Source organism: Triticum urartu, chromosome 2 (assembly GCF_003073215.2).
Source record: "Triticum urartu cultivar G1812 chromosome 2, Tu2.1, whole genome shotgun sequence".
In the NCBI taxonomy this organism is placed as follows: Eukaryota; Viridiplantae; Streptophyta; class Magnoliopsida; order Poales; family Poaceae; genus Triticum; species Triticum urartu.
The window spans coordinates 13189632-13212238 of record NC_053023.1 but is presented as its reverse complement, the minus strand read 5'-3'; the positions used below and the strand labels follow the sequence as shown (position 1 = coordinate 13212238).

The window sequence follows — 22607 nt, the reverse complement described above, 5'->3', positions numbered from 1 at the left end:
GGGACCAAAGGCCCTCCTGCCTGGGCTCAGTGCACAGGCCACGTGAAGGCCCATCTGTCCCGGTTCTGGTTAGAACCGGGACTAAAGGGTCAGGGTATTAGTAACGACCCTTTAGTCCCGGTTCAAGAACCGGGACAAAAGGCCCTTACGAACTGGGACAATAGGCCCATTTTCTACCAGTGTAAATCCATGGATTTCACCCTAAGCATATCATTTTCTAGACTATATATCAATCAATCCATCCATTATAACAACACAACAAATTTGGTGCAGCCAGCGACAAGAGAGGCCGGCTGGATGCAATGGAGCAAAGCGCGAGAAGAAGGAGAGGCAGGGATCGAACCTTTCGTGGCAATGAGCGGTGAGCTCCGATGGTGGCGACAAGGGGGCGGCCTTATTCGGTAGGGTCCAGCAGCAGCGGCTAGTCTTGGGAGGGAGATGGGTTGAGTGGAGATTGAAAAAGTATGTGCTATGTTTCTACCAAAGTAAAAAAAAAGGCCCAAGTAGTGGCGTCTGACTCAGCCCACACCACAAATATTCAGGCCTGAAAACGAGAAACAAATATTGGTAACCAAAAACGAGAAACAAGTATCAAAAATAGACCAATAGCGTGTCCATTTAGCCCACGCCACAACTAGATACGTGACCAGTGGCGTGTGGAGTTTTTGGTACACCACTAATAATGTTTGCGACTGGGTAGGCTGTTGGGCCCACGCGACTAGACGTGATGGAGCCATCAAGCGCAAACGGACCTGGCACTTGTTTGCCGGGTGCCATACCAGACGATCTCGGCATATATCACATAAACCGAGCGTTTTTTTTTTGCCGAGCACACTTTACCAGGAACTTGGCTACTGCCGGCGTGTGTTGTGTCCTACTGTCAGCCGAGAGCCACACTCGGCTTACATTGTCTTTTACCGTCATCCCGTGTTCCGGTACTCGGCAAACAACAAAGAATTCGGTAATGATGATTTTTCCAGTAGTGGTAATGCCATAGTGGCGACGTACGTTTTCTTTCCCACACCATTAGTATTTCGAAAAGATAATGATGACGTGAATTGAAAGTGTCGCACCATCAATTAAGATGTGTGTAAACATTTGTGCACTAGCTAGTGCCAGTTATGTTCTTTGCATTTTCCCGCGTTAGGTTACCGGGGCATGTACATGTATATATTTATAGCAGCCAACTCCTATACAACTTAGCCACTTAGGCATGTATCATGTCGTTCGGAACCTTGTTTCCATTCTATCTAAGTATTCACGTGCAGTCCTTGCAGGTTCTTAGACATGTAACATGACGGAACCCAGCACAAAACGTGCTTAATAATTGCAACAAGGACTGAAGAGGGTTCTTCCTAAATCACATCCTGAAATATGACCTTTGCGATGTGGCTATCAACTGTTTCAGGTGAGCAATGAGCCGAGTAATAGAAGCTTTTCACCACGTTGAGAAATGTCTGTCTGGTCTCTCTGTTGATGCCATGGCAACCCTGATGAACAAGCCAAGATAGTTCTTGCATCTCCAAATCCACTTGCCGGTGTAAGCCCTCTGTGTTCTCCATACTTGCCCCATTCTGTTTTCCCCCCATTGAACATTTTTTGGTTATAGTTTGACAGATCACATACAACTCAAACGGAGGTACATGGATATATGAATGCAATGCATGTACACACGCACCTGAGCAAGACCTATTGTGGCAAGCTTGTGGCAGATGGAAGAGGTGAGCTGCTCCAGCTGGGAATAATCCCAACGGTTCAGTGTTTGCTCGGCTGAAACAACCCTTCCTGAGACGATCTCGATGGTGCGAACGAACAATATAGCTGTATCTCCATCAATGGATCCATGGCTATCCTTTGCAGTCCATGCCATGAGCCACTGTTTCCACTGTAGTTACCAAAGAAAATAGAGGTTTGGCCGGTTCATATCTGGTAAAAGTTCAATATCATATCAACAACTATATCTAAGTGGAATGGTTTGTTCAATTTTACAGCTTCACGAAGACCGCCAGAAACATCGTCAAATGAAACAAGGTTGATTAGCTCTTCAAGATTCTCTGTTGAATAGCATGGACCCCTGCAATGAATTGCACACATATTTTGCATCGATCATCACTAAAAGAAGATTCCGAAGAGGGAAAACTTTTATGCTGCAAGCTGCATACACACCCAATGTGTCGGAAGTGAGTTGTAACCGCCTCAGCAAGCACGGCCACGCGAGCCCATACTAGACGCTCTGCTGCTCGGCTAGGTTCAAAGATATTTGCTGAAGCTAAGAAGTAAGCCATGAGCGCGCTCTTACGAGTCCCACCATACCTCTGCAGATGGTTCCTGAAATACCACCTGTGCATCCTCTCAAGTAAGAATATAGCAATCTTTACTAGCTTATTGATTGCACTTGGAATAGAGAGGTAGCAAAAATTTATGTGACGTACTTTCTGAGGCCATTCCACTCAAGTCGGGAGAGTCTTTGATATTCTCTGAAATCAGCTTTTGCCATTTTAAGGTACATGTCGTTGCTCACAAGATTCATTCTGAAATGGTATAGGTCAGAACTAAGGGTGTGATAACTATTTGGCTACCAGAAATCTCTATTTTTTAATTAAGGGTGCTTTATTGACTTAAATTGATGCATCAAGCGATACAAAACCAATGAACGGACACACATCCGTCATCTGCATCACTAGGAACAGTAATTTTTTCTAGAAGTAGCAAGGAAGAATAGGTCTAGTGTCACGTGTAAGATGAATACTACCTAGGATGGTTACTAACTGTGGATCCTCATTAGCGAACCGAGAGTAACTCATACGGTTAGGTTCCTTTTGGTGGAACCAACCTACCAGGGCTCAAATTCTAAACTTGGCATTGCTGGCAACATATTTCTAGATTTATTTCAGGCCTTTCAATGATGTGCGTCCAGTGAAGGAGATGTTCCTGTCGACTATGACGACTTCATCAATCTCAAAATGGTATACCGACTCAGTCTCTCGGAGGTGCTCATCACGACCGGGCCCATGGTATGCAACCTGGGCAATCGGCACAGAGCCCCAGTTTCCACAGGCCCCTAATTTTTACCGCTTAGTTTAGGTCATGAGAGTGGTTTTTCTGCACCCACCTTCGGTGCACCCACGCAAGAAAACATAGCAAAACATTTCAAAAAAATTCTAAAACTTTGTGAGAATGATCATCAACAAATGTTATGGGTGCTTGCAAAGTTTGGGAGTAAAATAACATTCAAGGAGCTCTGTACAAAAAAGACAAAATCACTAAAAATTAGTCAAAATGTAAGTGCACTGTTTGAGCAGACTTTGTAATTTTGTCTTTTTTGTACAGAGCTCCTCGAATGTTATTTGACCACCAAATTTTGCAAGCTCCCATAATATTTGTTGATAACCATTTCCCCAAAGTTTTGAATTTTTTTAAATATTTTGATATGTTTTCTTATGTGGGTGCACCGAAGGTGGGTGCAGCCACTACTTTTCCTTAGGTCATCCAGAAAATAGGCCCATTTATCCAGCGGAGAGCAGGCCGACGGATGATCTCTCCATACCTGGTCCGTCCGATCGATCCACTCAGATGCTTCTCCTGACTCGATCCTGGTTCCCTCTTTCTCTCTTCCCACCGGATTGAGGGCCGCCACGCAGCCCACCGTCGTTGAGATGGAGCTCCGGCAATGCCATGTCGTCCTCCGCCCTCTGCTCGCCAGAAGACTACTCCCCGCTGTGAAGATTACTCCCTGTTGCCGAACCATGGTGCCGCAATGCCGCCCATAGCTCACGGGCGAAATTGGGAACTGGGGCTATAGCCCCAGGCGTGGCCCAACTAGTACCTATAGCCTTATTAAATTTTGTTCAGAATTTTAACCTTTTAAAGGCCCAGCCCCAGGCATGTATACCCATCCGCAGGCTTCAGCCCATAGATCTCTATGTTTCTCAGCCTACTAAGACTACCCACAGTGGGAGTAACATAGGTAGTAACATCATACATATCTAGATAAAATAGATAATGTGGCAAGCAATAAATGAAGAAAGAGATGCATGTGGTAACATAGCTAGTTACTACTAGGTATGAGTAACATCAGACACATCAACGCAAGATGAGTCTATAACCTAATAAATGAAGTGTTGCATGTTATAACACATATGTTACTCCCTACTATAGAAGTAGTAACATACAGTAGTAACATGGGCAATGTTACTACTCTATGTTACTACCCATTGTGGCTAGTCTAAGCTCTTCAACTGTTTCTCAAAAGAAAAAGCTCTCCACCTGCACGGCTGCACCTAAGACTGAAAACCAATCGGTAAAAGCAAATGAATCGCTGAGCGATTCGGTCAGCTCGGCTGATCGGCAAAAATCTCACCCAATCGAAAAAAAGCCTTCGCTCATGGCTGCGCCGCTTGCCCTCGTCTCCTACGGACAGAATCTGCGCCAAGCCCTCGCTCATGGCTGCGTCGTCTAATTTTTGTCCCAGTTCAGATCTGCTTTGCCATCTACTGCTCTATTCCCAGCCTTACACTACCAAACCGGCTGGACAGGTAATTTCTGTCGCGTGTGATCTAATTTTCTTCCTTATTTTTTATGTATCAGTATAAATCAATTATTTAATAATGTCAAACTGTGTAACGCCACTCAATTATATTATCAACGGGGATTATAAACCAAAGATCAAGTGGACTTGAGCAATTACATCTTTTCTCAAGCAACGTCCAACCAGTCTACATCTAAGCATTGACGATATAAAGATTATACTATGCTATCACAAAATGAGGAAATGCAAGGGGCTACTACGTGTCTACGTCATGCCTTCGTGATAATGGTATATTATATTCTTATTTGGCAAAATTTTGTATTAAGAATTTGACTTAGTAAGTGTCTTGATTCCAAATACTCAGTTTTATATTTACTACTTTACGTCTTCATTAATTTGGTACCTACATTTGCAATGATGCATCCTTGTAAATCGTTTATATGTTTTATCAAATTTGCTCTTATAGCATTAGAATACATGTTTCATGCTTATAGCATTGAATTTGTATGTGTGGTATTTGACGTTATTTATAGCAACTTAGTTTTAGCCCTAGGCTTTCGGAAATCCTGGTTCCACCTCTGCCCTAGCTCCAACGACCCCGCCGCTAGGGCCCCTTCTCCATGGACCGGGCAGGTTAGCAATCGTGTATGCAGCATGCGTACAGTGTCATTTCTCTACAGTCGCTCTGACTCCGTACCTTGCACTGGTTTATTCCTCTGAGCTGCAAATTGCTTGTTGGTATGTCTAGCTGTTGGTACTTTTAATTTTTGTTCTTTTTATCTTTTGTATATGCATCAACTGGTCTAGACGTCATTTAGTATTTCAAGATATAAATCAGTCTAGAAAATATTTCTGATTTCCAAAAGCATAGAAACAACAAAAAATGTAGGATTTAACTCAATCTTTCCTTTTTGCCTACAGATTATTATAATTCTATTATTATTTTGGATTGGAAGGCCCCTTTTTAAAGTTTAGCACAGGGCCTCAAATTTTACCGGCCCGGCCCTGGCGCTCATAGAGATAGGATGTGCGTGCGTGTATTTATATGGGATGAGTGTACGCGCGTATATATGAACGTCTGCGTCTATACTATATATGAGCGTCTACGTCTATAGTGTGTTAAAAAAAGCCCGGTGAATCCTCATTCCTCAATTAGTATATGACGAGCTGTCTAGTCCACAAGATGCATGTTCATGAGACAATTATTTTCGATGCAGCATGACTTGGCTAAAGCCATCAATATGAAGCGAATTCTAGAGTGTTTGACCAGCCCTGTCGGTTAAATAACTTCCATAAGAATGCCTTCGAGTAAGTGGATGTATAAGCTACTAAGCGAGGATGCCATAAAATATTGCTAGGCCATGCGCAAGCGGACGTCTCACCCACGTCGCCCCTGCGCGCCCACGAGGAAGAATTCTAAATCAACGCCGCCAACCCTCCCCTCGTCTCCCTTATGTGCATTGGCTTGCATGCATCGCAATAGTGTGTCAACAGGCGTAGTGGTGGGTGGTTCTCGCGGGCACGGCTCTGGGACGGCGGGATGGCTCCGGCCAGATCCGGTGGACGGCGGCCTCTCATGGCAAGGGTAGTGGGCGACGTGTGTCGGCATTGACGGGCCGTGGGTGGTGGCAGTGGATCCATGGCAGGCACCCCCGAATCTTCTTCCAGCTAGCGACGACACCTTGGGTTGGGTCGGGTTGGACCAATGTTTTAAATAGCGGGCTATGACATATAGCGGCGACCCTTAAAAACAGCTATAACTGGGTTATAGCGGGCTATAGCGAGGCTATAGCGGCAAATTGTACAAGAAATCATTTAGCGGCAACATGCTCAAACAGATATAGCGGAGCTATAGCGTGGCTATAGCCGGCTATTTAAAACTATGGGTTGGACAAACCTGGGTTATGTGCCTGGATTTATCTAGCCCGATGCGGTCCTTCCTCCTGCGTTGGTGGGCTTCTCTGACGTGTGCCTATGCCCTGGTTGGCGGGACGGATCTGCCGTTGCGGATGCTGCAGCGACGTCTGCAGGCGCCACTAACTTCTTTTGAGGGCATTGTGAAGGTGGTGGTCCTATGGAGCTCTGAGGGAAGCCTCAAGTTTGGTTTGCCAGACCAGACAATGGTGGCCTGTGGCGTTGTTTATCTCCTTAGTCACACTGTTTTGGAGCTTCGGACGCTGGGAGCTTGGAGGCGTGGTAGTGTTAGACCACCACGTGGACTCGGATGGAAGGTGCGTCTGCTTCGGGGGAAACCCTTGATCTCGGTCTTCCGAATCGAGCAATGGAGGTGTCTGGAGCCGCTCACCCTCATGGGGGCATCGTTCTTGAAGCAAGTGCTGGCTAAAGGGGTCTGGAGGGCGGGGCAATGTTTGGCGTCGTTGTGACGTCGACGTTAGTTGAGCCTGTCAAGGTCAATGCGTTGATCCGCGGAAGATGGCGGAGGCAAATTCTAGAACGTGCAGGTGCGCTGCGCTCTTAGGGTTTGCTAAACCGGTTGGTGCTCTCGGCTCACTGTGGGCGGTTTTGCAAGGCCACCAAATTAGATGGTATGTGTTGGTGTGATGTCAAGGCACATCATCAAGTTTTAGATGTAGCCATAGAGGTTGCCAGGAAGGTGGCTTTGCGTTAGATCCATGTATTTGTTTCGTCTGACACTATTGAATAATATAATGATAAATATGAAAAAAAAACCTTGGATGTAGTTTGGGAGTCTCTCTTTTAGCATTTGGAGCAAAATACTTAGGATTATGAAAGCCAAACTAATACTCCCACCTTTGCAAGGGCCTTATAAATTTGAAGGCTACTTTTGTTTGATTTGTATCTTTTAGTGTGGTGCATGACGGATCAATTAGAATCCGATAAAATGGGTAGATCGAACATAGCTCTCTTAGGGCCTGTTCGGCAACGCTCCAGCTCTCAGCTTCGTTAACTCCACGCATGAAGCTGAGCCGAACGCTCTAACTCCAGGAAGCTGGAATCAAGAAGCTGGTGACCCGTTTTAGTGCAAAAAGGAAGGAGTTGAGGAAGCTGCCCTTTTCCAGATCCGTAGAAACCAAGAAGTTGGAGTTGAGGCTAATTACGATGGATTGCCACCGCCAAGTGAGTTTCACGTACCGGTTTGATTTTCTTTCCCAAACTCTCTCTCTCTCTCACCCTCTCTCTCTCTCATGTTGCCCATTTGCTTTGGGCCCCAACTAGGCCGCAGCCCCGTGCCTAATCCTGCCAAATGGGCTGGCAGCGTTGTGCCTAACGACAGAAGCCGAAGTTGCGTTCCGAACTGTTGAAATATATTGCCCACCTCCCTTCATCAGTTCGGACTTTTGGATGAGTTGGCTGGAGCATGAATTCAATACGAACGCTTTCCAAATCGCCAACTGAAGTGAGAAGCGGTACAAGAAGCTGAATCTAGAAAGTTTTGGGGAAGCTGGGCAGTTTCAGAACAGACCCTTAAGCTGCTTGTAGTGATGATACATTATTATCATGCATATGTTACTAGTATATGATACTATCTCCGTGGTGCATAGTATCATATGTTAGTATTTTGACGACCTCATTTATTGTCATGCATATAAATAGTAGCACATCATTTATTATGATATGATACTCGACCCTTTCTTTTATCATTTAGCTCTATGCCACCTCAGCAAAATTGCCTAGTAGACATACATGAACGGGTCCATGTAGTATTTCACATATTTTTGGATCATGTGTGGGTGTGTGTGTGAGAGGCGGGACGGTGGGGGGGGGGGGGGGGGGGTGTTAAATCTCTAAGGTATTTTTATTTTGGTCGGGACAACAACACTGTTTTTGTCTATCTGACTATGTAAAAATGATGTCGTTTTTGACTGAGGTTATGGAGATGCTACTATCGTGTACCAATTGGCTGCGGTTATGCACATCATTACATAACATGCATCACAGTGACCCGATTGAGGTTAGCGTAAAGAAGCTACTACCACGGAGTTTATATCCTGGTTTGGATGGCGTGCAAGTGATAGGCCGTTGAGTGTTTAGAGTGGTCTTGTTCAGCATGTTAATCTTAGTTGGTCCATATGTTTCTATCATTCCTTCTTTTGGCCAGATCAAAGTCCGATCTCTTTGTAATAAACAATGTAATAAGGTTTGTCTTATGATGCAGAGTATGGTGGTGATAAAAGTTTCATTATTAATTATTTTTACCTGTAGAGGACCTTAGCAATCCAGACATCTGTGTTGCCTCCGTACTGATCCAGATACATCCTTGTTTCAATTCGTGGCAAACTTGCTTTCCAGGGGAAGTTCAGTGTGTACTCGACCTGATTTTACAGGAGGAATGGCTCATTACTCTGTTGTGAACTAAGGACATTAGAATAGTATCCCGACTGACGCATACTTATATATATAATTAACTGGAATTTGTTGGAACATACTACCTCGCCCGGCAGGTCCTTGGTAATGATCCACTTGTCGTGCAGTTTGTTGGAGGCTTGTCTCTCTTGGAGGAATGCACGGCAATAGCGCCCGGCCCGTGCTAGGACATCGTCGTCACCGGGGAACATGAACTGCGAAGCACGGTAAGTGTTGTACATCGGGGTGACAGATGCGTGGTTGGTCTCCATGGGGAAACAGAAGAAGTTGCCATCCTTGGTCTCAAAGTGCTTAAACACGGCTGCATTGTAGATCGATGCGCGTTAGTCTATCAAACTCGATCCAGCATAGCATATATAGTAGCCATGCATGCCAAAGCGCTACTACTTATTAGTTACATGGAGTAACGTCGTAGCCATGCTGACGGAGGAGACGGAAACCCATGGACGTGTCATCAATATCAACGACTGGGCAGTACGCGTTATGAGCCAGTCCCTTCTGAGTCCAGCGCCTGTTCAAAGTGTATACATTCCTCTGAATCTGGTCTACTAGTCTTAAAGAAAAAACACTACTCTGGTACTACTCCATTTAAAAATATATAATTAACATTTAGACTTTTAGGGCATATTGTATTTCCAATTAAATTAAAGTAGTTTATGTTACCTGTAAATAAACTCTAAGCACCGCTGAATTTCACTTGTGAAGTGCCTTGATATCCCAAGACGCATGAGCCGGTCGACCACCCATAACTGCTCAAAAGTATCCATAGAGTGGCTACATGGCACTGAGAAAACAAGTAATTTACGTGAATGGCGATGTTTGTATTGACGAACATACAAGGGGCTGTCCTACCTAAGAGTGCATTCATGTTGGTTGTACAAGAACTATAAGTGGTAGCGATTTTACCTCCGCCCTTGAACTTTTTGACAAGCCTATCTAGAAACGCTAGGCATTCCTTGTCCCCGGTGTAACTAAGGGCAGCAGCTGTGGCAGCAGGCGAGGAATGGAAGGAGCCGTCTGGACAGCGCAACCTGAGTAGCTTTTCCCAGTCCAATGGTAAGTCTACCATTCCCTCCACGCTGAAAAGTAGGGTCGTTGGTACGGCGTGTAGCACATCCAGAGGTATCCTACAATTTGAGAGCCGGATTAATTATTGCTTAACTAATTATACATAGACTATTGAGTTCAATGTACAAATCCAGATTTATCACATGCATGCAGCTAGGTATACATACTTAGAGAGCTTCAGATTCCTCTTGGCATATATCTCTTTCAAAACAGGGTGATTGTAAGGGATGTCCAAGTCCAGGTCCTTTGCCTTCTCTAGGAGTGTTGGGAAGTTAATCTCGAAGCCGCATGGCATCCAGTCTTGTTCCTCTTCTAGCAACCTGCTCATATTTTCTTTGATAAATAACACACCTACACCAGAAAAGGTCCACTCTACATTAGATACATGATCCTTCCTTGGAAGTAAAAAAAGGTATATCGTTGAATAAAATAAAGAATGAAGCAATCAATCAATTTACCTCTGTCGCACAAGTTGTCATTGTCAATGTTCCAAGACTTCACAGCCACCACACATGCGAGGGTGCTGATCATCCGATCTTGGACCATAAAGAAAGCGGGATCACCCCACGAACCATCTGGTAGTTGATTTTGAACAATCCAGTCGATGCACGAGGGGAATTGCGGTCGATCGCCTCCGTCAAGGTTCTTGACAAGAGCAACCAACGCCGTATCATAGGCTGAAACATTTATTGACGTCTCATCATCACCCAATGACCCTAGTGTGGTTCTAATGGCATCGATCATCTGTTCCATCTCGCTCGGTTCATCCTTTAGGAAGATTTTGATTTTTTGTCAGGGTTTAATATGTATGTTTGCCAGCTCATGTGCAATAGTTATTGTTCTGCTCAATATGAGTTAATTCATATGCATATATGCTCACCTTGTGTCTTCTCCATTCACGCAATTCTGCCTCCAGATATGATGGGGATTTGCTACTTAGCATGAGTACTAAATGCCAGGCATGAGAAGTGGAAAAGAACATGTAAGTCATATGAAATTTATACCCTGTTAACATTTTGAACTCATTTATGAGAACCTGGCAGATAACTTTTAGATTCCAGTTTCTACTCACACCTTCAATCAATATAATGAACTAAGAGATTTAATACTCCAAAAATGCAATACCCAGGGCATGGATTAATGGATTTTCCCTGTGTCTAGAGCAGGACATTCCTCAAAATGTATAGATGGATGAAAGGACAACAAATGACTCATATCATGTTTAAATGGCTCTAGAACAGTGCCAACAGACTTAAACAAAAAATATTTTTCTGGCTACATCTTCATGACAGGGTTCATAAAAAAACTACCAAAAAGGCAAACATTCTATTATTATGATTGTATTTTTAGCACTAATTAAAAGCTTCGAGGAAACTTCAATACATCTGTACTGGGACTGCATCTTTGCTCAAGCATGTTGGTATGAGATTGTAGAGAATAAAAAGAGGGGTATATCAACCTATGATAAAATCATTTTTACCTCTTTAGAATTTCCACGGACATAATCAATTTAGGCTGCTGGAATATTTAGAATCTAAGGAACAGAAAAATCTTTTTAAAATGAAGTGCCCAGTGTTAACACCTGGAAATTTCTCCTGAAGCAAAATCTAATACTTTTGGGGCATCTAGTGAAGCACAAGTACACTGCACTTCTTCAGAATTGGATTGCAACACATCTATCATGTTGTTGACACAACGTCTTTTTATCAGTTAGTTATTATGTTTCCCAAAACAGTCATTGGATAGGCTTTATTTATTTATTTTTCCTTTCTGTCTGTACATATGTAATTTACTTTATATTAATAGGAAAATACATAGGGCTTAGAAGAAAGTTGAACTCATGCACATTATCACTATTATATGCTGTATGAAAAATATTCCAGCCAACTAAAACATCTAGATCAACATCAATGGAAATGTTAGGTGGACAGGAGAAAAGATTCATAGAAGAATCTATGTATGATGTCATAGCATGTAAACAATGTGGGCTGCTCTGGATTGAGTTCCCTACTTGCCAATTACCCATTGGTGTATGTGTTTCTTTTGCATTAAGTTTAATCACGTCCATATAATTTGAACCCACAACATGATTAATGGATCGGGTTTCTACTTGCCAATTACCTTTTGTTTTAAAATCACTGTTCAAAAAATCTTCCGATTCAGCAATTTATCATCCGATTTATCACTACTCGGGGGGTGCCCGATAAGATTATGCCTTATCATCATCATTTATCGTTTGAGCCGATTTATCACTATGACATGTGATTTATCGGAAATCTACCGATAAATCATCCCTATTCCTAGCACTGTGTGTGCAAGAACTATGTTTATTTGTGTTTTTCGGACATTGTTTATGTAATATGTGTTGTTGTCCAATTTTGTTTGTCATTGTACAAGGATTCAAAGGAAAGTAATCAAGGCAAGGATTATGTCCAATATTGTTTCTGTGTACAATATATTATATTTTAGTGCTGGGAACCTGGGATTTGCCAAAAATGGTCTATTATTAGTCGACCGATAATATCGATTAATCGTCTGATTTCCAGTTAATCTCTAATCGCGGCCAACCGAAATGCTAACGATAAGCGATATCCTCAACATTGGTTTTAATAATGTACTAATATTATTTGTGAAGTGAAACTAATACCATTTTGTGATTACTATGTTCTCTGGGCAGACTGAATCCCTAACATTACCATTCTTTCCAGAATAGGAAGTTCGTGAAAGAGTGTTCTTATTTTTTGTTGAAAATATCAACCTTAACCACACAACCTGGGCTGGGACTACCCCCATCCCTAGAGGAGCGTACGGTTTTGTAGCTCCTATTCCAACATGAACACAAACAAAATCGTCGAATATCGTTATTGGATTCCCGAAAGGGGTAATTGAAGAATTAGAAAGAGCTAGAATTATATATTAAAAGTCTCGAGGTGCTACCAGAGAAGAGGGAAATAGGGTAGAAAATCTCGCAAAAATCAGGAAGATCCTATTGGTGTTTTTATAAATTGGAAAACGACAACCATTTTGTGTTGCTATAGCCATTTGCCATGAAACCTAGTGAAAAACGACTATAATCCTTTAGTGGTCCAGAACAACAATTTAATGATTAGCACTGCAAGTCAGTCCAATTCCTGTTTTAATACTATACTTAGTCAAGTGCTTTTGTTGAGTTTTTGAGTTCTCATGTTCTTTATTAGACCTACAATACCTCATACATGTGCAACATGATTCTGATGAGCTTTAGTCAAGTCAGGAGTAATCAACAAATTTTGTTCTCCATGATCATTTATGTTTGATGGTAGCCTATACTTATAGTGTTGTTCGTTGTTTATTCATCGAATCAGAAGGAAAGAGGCTTCCAAAGTAGCTTTTTGTAGGTGAATAATTCCAAAGTTATAAATAGGGGGCTATGACAAATAGCGACAGAAGCATTAGCGCACTAAATTGGAGCTATAGTGCGGCTAGATTTTGCTGTAGCATGCTAAATGGTGCTAAACGGCTTAGCATGACGCTCCTCCAAACGCTAGAGCACCGAGATACCGCGCTATTTAGAACTTTGAACCTCAAACATTCTAAGGTTAGGATTACCAATATCATGGTAAAGAAACAACAAAACATCATTGTTCAAGCAAAATTTCGCAGTTACTTATTCGTTGGCACAGAACGTGTTTTGCATTAACAAATTTGGATATTAAACTTATTAAAGGAAATAAAAAATGTGATGTGCTTTGTTACTCACATGCGAATAAGCTAATTGTTTTTACTAATGACAGAATTTATGTTTGGCCTCAGAATTATATATGTCACGTACAATATGTTTCCATTCTTACAATTAAATAAAGAAATTATATTGTTGTTTGAGTTTTAAACACATCATGTTAAAATATAAAAAAGACACATATATGCTTCCTAATTTCTATATTATGGAAAGTCTCCCTAGACATCAGGCTCACTGGATGACAATAAATAATTTATATAAAATATATATGCAGCACAGAGGAGCCCGCCCATTTGCGCAAGCCGCTGTACTAGTTCAAACATTTTTTTTATGAGAACGTGAGCCAGAAATAATAATGTTATTTCAGGAGTACTCAGGTTTTTTGACAACCATGCATGCATTCAGGTGTGGATATTGATAGATCATGATTACCACATTGTTGACGCTGAGAGTGTAAGTGCAGGGAGAGTCGTCGCCATGGCTCGGCTGTTGTCTGGTCGAGCACTGGAGCATGCCGGACTGCAGCGGTGAAAGTCAGCATCTCTCTCTCTCTCTCTCTCTCTCTGTGTGTGTGTGTTAACCAATTGGTTTTTGGCTCAGTGATGAGCTGCTGCATGCTGCTATGGTCAAGTCTTTATGAAAGAAGGGTGAGGGACGGGTTCTTTTGGCAGTATCTACGGCATATTAAGGCTGAGGGAAAAGGGCATCAACGTTCAAGCACACGACAAAAGGGAGATAATTACGGATCGTCCTTGTTAATTCACAAGTATTAGAAGAGGCAGCGCGTCCGACGACGGATGTTGCGCTTGGCGGGTCTGACTGGTATTAGAGTTGCCATCACCATAATGGGCAACTTATCCTGTTTGTTGTTCAATTGAAGGAAGAGGATCAAACTTTGTTGTTCACAAAATGTATCATCACCACTATGGCATATTAGGGCTGAGGAGAAAGAGGATCAAAGTTCAAGTATACGACAAAAGGGAGATAATTACATATCTTCCTTGTTAATTGACAAGTAGTAGAAGGAGTAGGCAGTAGCGAGTCCGACGGGTGTTAGAGTTGCCATCGCCGTTGGGCAACTTGTTCTATTTGTTGTTCAATTGAAGTAGGTGGTCAGTCGCATGTTTCTTTGGCACACATGACATGGGTCGCTAAGTATACATCAAACCATACATTAATTCCACCTGCCGGACAAAACGAACCCTAGGTATCTGTTTGTTGTCCAATTGATAGAGGTGGGTGGTTACTTGCATGCGTGTCTAATTAGCTGGACATGCGTGGCTGACAGAGGCCCAAGCATATTAATTCCAACTGCCGGACAAATTGAAACGTAAGCATAACAACTTGATTCTTTCTTTAAGAAAAAGTTCTAACATCTTGTTATAATTGTTGCTCAATCGAAGCGGGTGGTTAGTCGCATGTCTCTCTGGCCAACTAGAAAAAGGACCCAACATAGTATACTAATTTCAGCTGCCGGCCAAGTTAATTAGCAACTTCTATTGTTGTTCGACTGAAGTGGGTGGTTAGTCGCATGTGTCTTTTTTAGGGGTATAAAAGAGAGCGTTTGCATATGATAAGCAGTATTAGACTTTTTCAGTTACCTAACTAATGTTCGGTCATCTGGCACATTGTTTATAGAGAAAACGTCTCCGTAGATCTATCATTAGACGCCAGTTCATGTGCGGTCAGATCTCTCTCTCTCTCTCTCTCTCTCTCTTCGTAATTTAATTTACATTTGTCATTGTAAATGTTAAAGCAAAGTGTACAAAAGCACAAAAAAATCAAAATGAAATGAGCTAAAATCGTCACTTCAAAGTGTTATGTGGATATTTGCATGATGTTACCGGAGATAGTCCACTTGGTGAACATATATGTTCTTTCTCTTATGTGTATTTTTCTCAGATTTTTTATCAAGATATTATACCAATAGTAGAACTCCTTACCAAATTTCTAGTAATTTTGGGCAATATTTAAATATCATTTCATTTATTTGCCATAAATAGCTGAAGATAATACTTCAAATATTATTACATAAAAAATGATGATTTTAATTCACATTTATGATTATAAATGTTACAGCAAGGTGTAGAAAAAGTTTACATGAAAAAGAGCTCATGCGTGGTACAAAGTTGAAGATTTGGGATGAATATTACAGAACTTAACTGGAGATGGCACATTTTGTGAATAATATATTAATTTTATTTTGTGTATTTTATCAACTTTCTATCACAGGTTTGACTTCATTTATATGTATTTTCAATTTTTCTAAAGACATGGGAAAACTCCCACATAATCTACCGTAGCAAAAATGTATGTGACTTACTTTCTGAGGCCACATAGTCGGGAGAGTCTTTGATTTTCTCTGAAATCAGCCTTAGCCATTTTAAGGTACAGCCGTACAGGTCGTTGCTCGCAAGATTCATTATGAAGTGTTAAATGTCAGAACCAAAGGTGTCACAAATATCTGGCTACCATAAATTCTATAGAAGTTGCATTTAGAATTGGTCTAGTGTCAGATGTTAGCTCATAGGATGGTTCTTACATGTAGAGCCGCATTCCTCATTTAGTACATGACGAGCTGTCTATTCTACAAGATGCTCATGGCACAGTTTTCTTATTGGATCATGTCTTGGCTAAAGTGACCAACACGATAAATTTGATCAATCTAGTTATATCAAGATGAAAAACTTAGAGATTGATGTAGCAAGATCGGCTTGCTCTAATTTGATCAGTTAACTCACACGTTGAGACAGGTTAAGCCATCAGCATCAGGCAAAGCTCATGGTGGCGTCATCGCTGGCGCATTTTCCCGGGAAGCTAAGTCGCCGTCGAAACATCAGCGATCGTTCCATCACCGGTTCACACCTTCACCCCAATGACGAGCCTAATAGGGCTGGCAAATGCGTAACGGTGATCATGTTCCTGAAGTTGTCACGGTGGTTGATCGAATAGCTGGAGCATCACTGTCAGGTGAAATAAAAATTGCAGCACTTCTGTTCAGCATGTTCACACATCTGTACTTGTCTTTTCAGCAGGTTGGCTCAAAACCACCTTACTGAGCAACACTGTTAGCCAGTTCCATGAGCTGATCGCCCCATTTCCCATGGCAAATCCTACACAAGGTCGTTCCTCTTCCATCCTCCCAGTATCTGGACGGCAGGCACCTCAACAGGCCGTCCTCCTCTGGGCTGCTCCACAGTTCGTGTCAAAGTGTGGGCTGCACGTGCTGCATCATGGAAGAAGAAAGCCTCCTCGCCGCAGTTTCACATGCTCAGCCTCCAGGCTTCCTTCCACCGAACCACGTACGTTGCTCTGTTGCTTCTCTCTGATCTCTGCTCCGTCTGGTAAGGAAGGAGTAAGAGTCCGTAGCTTTGCTAGGGTGGACTTTTCTATTTTTCTTAAGCTACTTTCCTTGCAGATTCGCATGGATGCACATATAATTGTTCTCTGTTTACCAATGCCCAAAACTTATACTACTTGTGCTTGGGATTGCTAATTTATCTATTTGTACTTCTAGAGTTAATTAGGCCGTCTAATTGATTTGTTTCATACTGCTCTCCTTTCGCCGAACAGCCTATGTTGAGGAGATGTTGGCACGAGAAAATATAAGGACACGCAACACGGTACGAACATCACTCCTAACCCTTGTTTCGACTAGATGTTTAAAGTCCATGTCATGACAAGATTTTATTCACGTCACTGATCAAATGCTGGATATATGTAAACTAGGAACGGAAGGCTAGAATACAAAAACATCTGGAAAAACCTGAATTCTCGCCATCTGCATATGACACAGCATGGGTGGCTATGGTGCCATTGCCAGACACCGATCGGCAGGCTCCATGCTTCCCTCAGTGTGTTGAATGGATATTGCAAAATCAACACTGTAGTGGTTCTTGGGGTATCAACCAATTCGGCTTATTAGCAAACAAGGATATTCTGTTATCAACGTTGGCTTGTATCATTGCACTTAAGAAATGGAACGTTGGCTCCGACCACATAAGTAGAGGTATGTATTGATAGATACAGATTGTTTTACCATGCATTTTTTAGTTTTTTCGGAAAGGAGGTTGAAACCCCTGGCCTTGCTTGAAAGATCCTAACATGTATAAAATGATACTTGCAGGACTAGAATTTATTGGAAGGAATATCTCCACTGTAATGGATAAGCAGATTGTTTCTCCTATAGGCTTCAATCTCATTTTCCCTGGTATGTTTAACCATGCTATCAGGATGGGTTTGGAATTTCCAGTCAGAGAAACTGATATCAGTGGGATACTTCACCTTTGTGAGATGGAGCTGAGAAGGTGTGTAATGAAAAAATGCTGCCATGTTAGTGTAGCATGGCTCATCGGCCTAGTACGTTTCTGCCTTCACCGGCAACCTAGCACCGCTTGCCTTCACCAGCAAGCAGTCCTGTTTTTTTCTACTTGTTCTTATAAAAATAACGTAGAAAAATTGTTCTACGGTTCAGGGCTTAAAAGAAATTGTTTCCTTGAAAACTTATTTTTTAAGAACAACTTTACAAAATTTCTTATGTGTTGGTAACTATTTTGAAGGGAAAATTCGTCCTTGCTTTATTTGTGTTCCTTCTTCTTTTCAAAAAAAAAATGGGAGAAGCGTTTTAAGATGTTTTCCTTTAGTATGGTTTTGACCGATCAAGTTTGACTGAGGAAATCCCCTCAGAAAATTTTGTGGCATCCAAGATACTCGGTGCTCTAGGAGCATGCAAGTTTTCCTGGCCAGATAACATCCGGTGAGCTCGTTGGAAAAAAAAATCAGGTCTCCATAGTGTTTTTGTTTTTCAAGTTTCTTTGACACTCAATTTTTATTTGCCACAAGCTCCAGGGATGTCATTGACCATGAAAATTTGCACAAGCCTAGCCCACTTGAGCATCTTAGATGCCTAAAAATTTCAGATTTTTCTAAATTTGTTTACTATTTGTTTTTCTAATTTACTGTTCAGGGGCGGGTCTAGTTGGCCTGGGCGCCGAATCTTTTGCTTACCAATAAAATTAGCAATCAAAATTTGTGTATTACCTATGAGTAACATAATACAGATATTTACACTTGCTTTAATTTAGATTGGCTGGTGAGGAATCTAATGGGAAAGAAGCATATCTTGCCTTTGTTGCTGAAGAAGGGTTGGTAAGCCTGCTGGACCGCAATGAAGTTATGAACTTCCAGAGAAAGAATGGGTCGTTGTTCAACTCTCCTGCTGCAACGGCCGCTGTATTAGTCCACCGCTATGATGATAAAGCTCTCCAATACCTCAATTCCATTGTCAGTATATTTGGTACTACGGGTGCGTGTTTGTCTAATTTTCTTTCTGAAGCATCTCCAAGGGTGCAGATTCTTGCTATATACCTAATGTCGTTATACGTTTACAGTACCAACAGTATACCCACAGAATATATATTATCAGCTCTCAATGGTGGATATGCTCGAAAAGATCGGAATATCTCGGCACTTTTCCAGTGAGATAAACAGTATCCTGGACAAGGCGTACATGTAATAATTGGGAATAAATACTTGATATCTGTTCCTAGTAGTATGTAAACTTGATTGTATTCACTTTGCAGTTCCTGGTTACAGAGAGATGAGGAAATAATCCAAGATGTAGAAACATGTGCAATGGCGTTTCGCCTTTTACGGATGAATGGATATGATGTTTCGTCAGGTAGATACTTTGATCAAAATTCCATGTCTCCTAACAAACATTCTCTTTTGCCCTTGATTTTACTCACCGCAGTTAAAAATTAATCTTGTACAGATGAGTTGTCCCATGTTTCTCAAGCCTCCACTTTCCATGACTCACTGGAAGGATATTTAAATCAAACAAAATCTTTATTAGAGTTATACAAGGCTTCAAAACTATGTTTGTCAGAAAATGAATTGATCCTGGAGAACATAAGTAACTGGTCAGGCCGCTTATTGACAGAAAAGTTGTGCAGTAGTGGGATAAAAAGAACGCCAATTCTTGGAGAGGTAAGCGTGTACGAATTTAAATCCCCATTTCATTTGGCATTTTTGTTTACATTTAATATTGTTCTTTTGTAATTTCAGGTAGAATATACTCTTAAATTTCCATTTTATGCAACTGTGGAAGCTCTAGACCATAAGAGGAACATTGAACATTTTGACTCTAGGGTTTCTCAGCAGCTAAAGACCAAAAACCTGTAAGGCTCTCTTTTCTGAAAAAAAAATTGTATCAAGTATCATGTGGATATAAGTTTAAAAAAATGCAACTATTTGTGAATCAGGCCATGTCATGTCAATCAAGATCTTCTAGATTTTGCCGTTGAAGATTTCAGATTGTCTCAATCTATATACCAGGATGAACTCTGCCACCTTGAGAGGTAATTTAACTGTCATTTTCTCACATGATTTCATGATGATTCTATAGATTATATGATTTTTTTTCTGACAGTTGGGAGAAAGAAAACAGGCTGGACCAGCTTAAATTTCTTCGCAAGGGAAGCCTGATAAGTTGTTATCTCTCTGCTACTGCAACCATATCCGCTCATGAACTCTCTGATGCTCGCATTGCATCAATGAAAACTCTTGCACTCGTACTTGTTGCTGATGACTTCTTTGACGTTGGAGCATCCAAAGAAGAGCAAGAAAACCTCATTGAATTGGTGGAGAGGTACAACTCTTTAACTTGATTCTTCATCTACACTTTCTGAAGTTATGCTGGTGTGATATGCTTTGCTAACGAGTCATCCTCCCTGCTTTACCAACTGTTGTCTTAGGTGGGATCAATATCACACAGTTGAGTTCTGTTCTGAGCAAGTAGAGGTAGTATTTTCTACTATTTATACTACAGTTAAGCAGATCGGAGAAATGGCTTCTGCTGTACAAAACTGTGATGTTACAAAGCACCTGGTGGAAACAGTGAGTTTCGTGTGTGATCTTCTGGTCGAGATACATTATATTGAGTTCCAAATTGATAAGAACCACATGACAGATGTGGTTAGCTACAAATAAATAAGAAAATCCCTACTCATTTGCAGTGGCTACATTACTTGAGATCTTTGAAGACCGAGGCGGAATGGCAACAAGGTCAACATGTACCAACAGTTGACGAATACATGACAGAAGCAGTTGCCTCGTTCGCAATGGGCCCCATTATCCTCGCACCATTGTACTTTGTGGAACAAAAACTCGAGGAGCACATTATCAGAGACCCAGAGTACAATGAGTTGCTTAGACTAATGAGCACATGTGGCCGTCTTCTGAATGATACTCAAGGCTTTGAGGTATTTTTTTAACAAAATATTTGTAGCAGTGAGTTATCACTGCCGCTCAGATCAATCTTGGCATTGGGTAGTTGCTAATAAATGATCTACTTGTTGCAGAGGGAGTCAAGTGAAGGTAAACCGAACATCATCTCACTGCTTGTTCTTCAGAGTGGAGGTTCCATGTCCATAGAAGCTGCTCAACAGGCGACACAGGAGTCTATAGCCTTATGCCGGAGAGAGCTGCTAAGGATGGTTGTTAGAGAAGACCGTGTTGTTCCTAGGCCATGCAAGGAGCTGTTCTGGAGGTTTTGTAGGACAGCTCACTTGTTCTACCGTCACACCGACGGATTTACCTCGCCCAAGGAAATGCTCTGGACAATGAATGCAATATTCACAGAGCCACTCAAACTTCAAACTACCAGTCCTCCCTTGGATGTTCAACCAGAAATAATCAAGGATTCCTCATGCTATTTTCCTGATAAAACATGCATGACAAGGAAATATACCAAGTGAGGAGAGTAAAAGCGGCAGTAATCATGAGCCTTCCAAATGAATCGCTCACCGGTACCTGATTGATATGCATGCTGACAGTGAAATGGCAGCAACTCAAGCAAGGATCTCCGTCATGTGGTCTTAACCTTCTTGGTCAGGCAGCTGGAGGTGATGTCAAAAACTTTATTCTGTACTGTAAGCTGGTATGCCCAGCAAATTTATTGTAGCAATCAATCGAAGCTGGGCTTGAGCCTTTTATCTAAAAAATTACTCTTGCAGTGAAGATGTGAAACAGCTACAAATTTATTAGTCTTCAACTATTTATACCGAAAAAGGGTTCCCCCCCCCCCCCCCCCCCCCCCCCCCGCTTTGTATTCCAAAGCAACCAACATCGAGTACAGATAACGATGTGGCGAGCAGCACAACACACCAAGAAAAAGAAGAAGAAACAAATGCCAACCACGGCAGCTTGGCAAAGCGCGGATGACCCGCCACCGCGGCGCCCACCGGACACAAAACACCACAGACCAACGCTCCGATCCGCCGCGATCCAAGCAGCACCTCCAAGAAGGGATGCGACGCCGACGATGCTGCTGCCCGGACGAGTCCTCAGGTTTCCCCGGGCACGCGGAGGGAGGTGGGGGGTGGATACCACCGACACCCTCCAGGAAGGAATGGTGGCGCCCGCAGGTGTCACCGTGTCGGGGCCGAAGCCGGCAGGGATTTCTCCCGCATTCCAACCCCAACCGCCCAACCGGACGGAACCGACCTGCCAAACCGTCGCCCACCACCATGCGCCAACGCAGTACCGCCGCCACCCACGCCGCCTCACTATGAACACCACCACGAGGCCAAGAGGACCGGAGAGAAGCTCACCACGATGGGAGCAGCAACACCGACGTCGAGCGGGAGGGAACCACCTCCACCGCCGTCATGCGGGAGGCCCGTGCCTCCGGCACCGTCGCGGTAGCCTTCCGGACGCGGCAGAGGGGCATGCCGGGCCACCCCTGGCCCAGCCAGGCCCGAAGCGGGCCCGTTAAGCCCCGCCGGCTGCGATGCAGCAGGCCGGCGTCGTCGTCGCCGGCACCCAGCCGCTCGTCGCATCTCCTCCGCCTTCCAGAAGCCACGCCGGAGACCATCCCCGCCGCCGGCCCGCCCAGGCCCAGATGGGCCCGAAGGGCCCAGATCTGGGCCGAGCAGGCGACGCCAG

The 22607-nt window shown here is 42.7% G+C and overlaps 2 protein-coding genes across 4 annotated transcripts; one reads left to right on the top strand and one right to left on the bottom strand.

The window, feature by feature from the left end:
- Positions 1-1348: 1348 nt before the first annotated feature.
- Positions 1349-14202, bottom strand: LOC125535132 (syn-copalyl diphosphate synthase-like). 3 transcript variants are annotated; one of them, XM_048698183.1, is made up of 14 exons: positions 14091-14202; positions 10824-10888; positions 10402-10711; positions 10111-10294; positions 9782-10002; positions 9539-9659; positions 9274-9386; positions 8941-9176; positions 8708-8823; positions 2433-2531; positions 2167-2340; positions 1990-2074; positions 1679-1885; positions 1349-1574 (listed from the first exon to the last, which is right to left on the bottom strand). In XM_048698183.1, the coding sequence occupies exons 1-14, from the start codon at positions 14200-14202 to the stop codon at positions 1356-1358; spliced, it is 2262 nt and encodes a 753-aa protein (XP_048554140.1). In that variant the 3' UTR covers positions 1349-1355. The 3 variants fall into 3 exon arrangements, with proteins under 3 accessions (XP_048554140.1, XP_048554139.1, XP_048554141.1); XM_048698182.1 differs by having other exon boundaries at positions 10824-10891; positions 14094-14202; XM_048698184.1 differs by lacking the exons at positions 10824-10888; positions 14091-14202 and having other exon boundaries at positions 1673-1885; positions 10402-10696.
- A 2416-nt stretch (positions 14203-16618) lies between these two features.
- LOC125535131 (9-beta-pimara-7,15-diene synthase, chloroplastic-like) lies at positions 16619-21638 on the top strand. The gene is made up of 14 exons (XM_048698181.1): positions 16619-16963; positions 17235-17284; positions 17391-17670; positions 17788-17968; positions 18746-18966; positions 19052-19172; positions 19244-19341; positions 19435-19649; positions 19728-19840; positions 19925-20020; positions 20092-20310; positions 20417-20558; positions 20678-20923; positions 21023-21638. The coding sequence occupies exons 1-14, from the start codon at positions 16765-16767 to the stop codon at positions 21416-21418; spliced, it is 2577 nt and encodes an 858-aa protein (XP_048554138.1). The 5' UTR covers positions 16619-16764; the 3' UTR covers positions 21419-21638.
- Positions 21639-22607: the final 969 nt, after the last annotated feature.

Excerpts from the sequence above, each read along its gene's own strand:
- LOC125535131 (XM_048698181.1), top strand. The coding sequence starts at position 16,765 with ATGGCAAATCCTACACAAGGTCGTTCCTCTTCCATCCTCCCAGTATCT. Across the intron at positions 19,841-19,924 it reads CAGCTAAAGACCAAAAACCT|GCCATGTCATGTCAATCAAG; the intron begins GTAAGGCTCTCT and ends TTTGTGAATCAG. Across the intron at positions 20,924-21,022 it reads ATGATACTCAAGGCTTTGAG|AGGGAGTCAAGTGAAGGTAA; the intron begins GTATTTTTTTAA and ends TACTTGTTGCAG.
- LOC125535132 (XM_048698183.1), bottom strand. The coding sequence starts at position 14,202 with ATGCTGACTTTCACCGCTGCAGTCCGGCATGCTCCAGTGCTCGACCAG. Across the intron at positions 8,824-8,940 it reads CCAAGGACCTGCCGGGCGAG|GTCGAGTACACACTGAACTT; the intron begins GTAGTATGTTCC and ends CTGTAAAATCAG. Across the intron at positions 2,341-2,432 it reads GAGTGGAATGGCCTCAGAAA|GTGGTATTTCAGGAACCATC; the intron begins GTACGTCACATA and ends GAGGATGCACAG.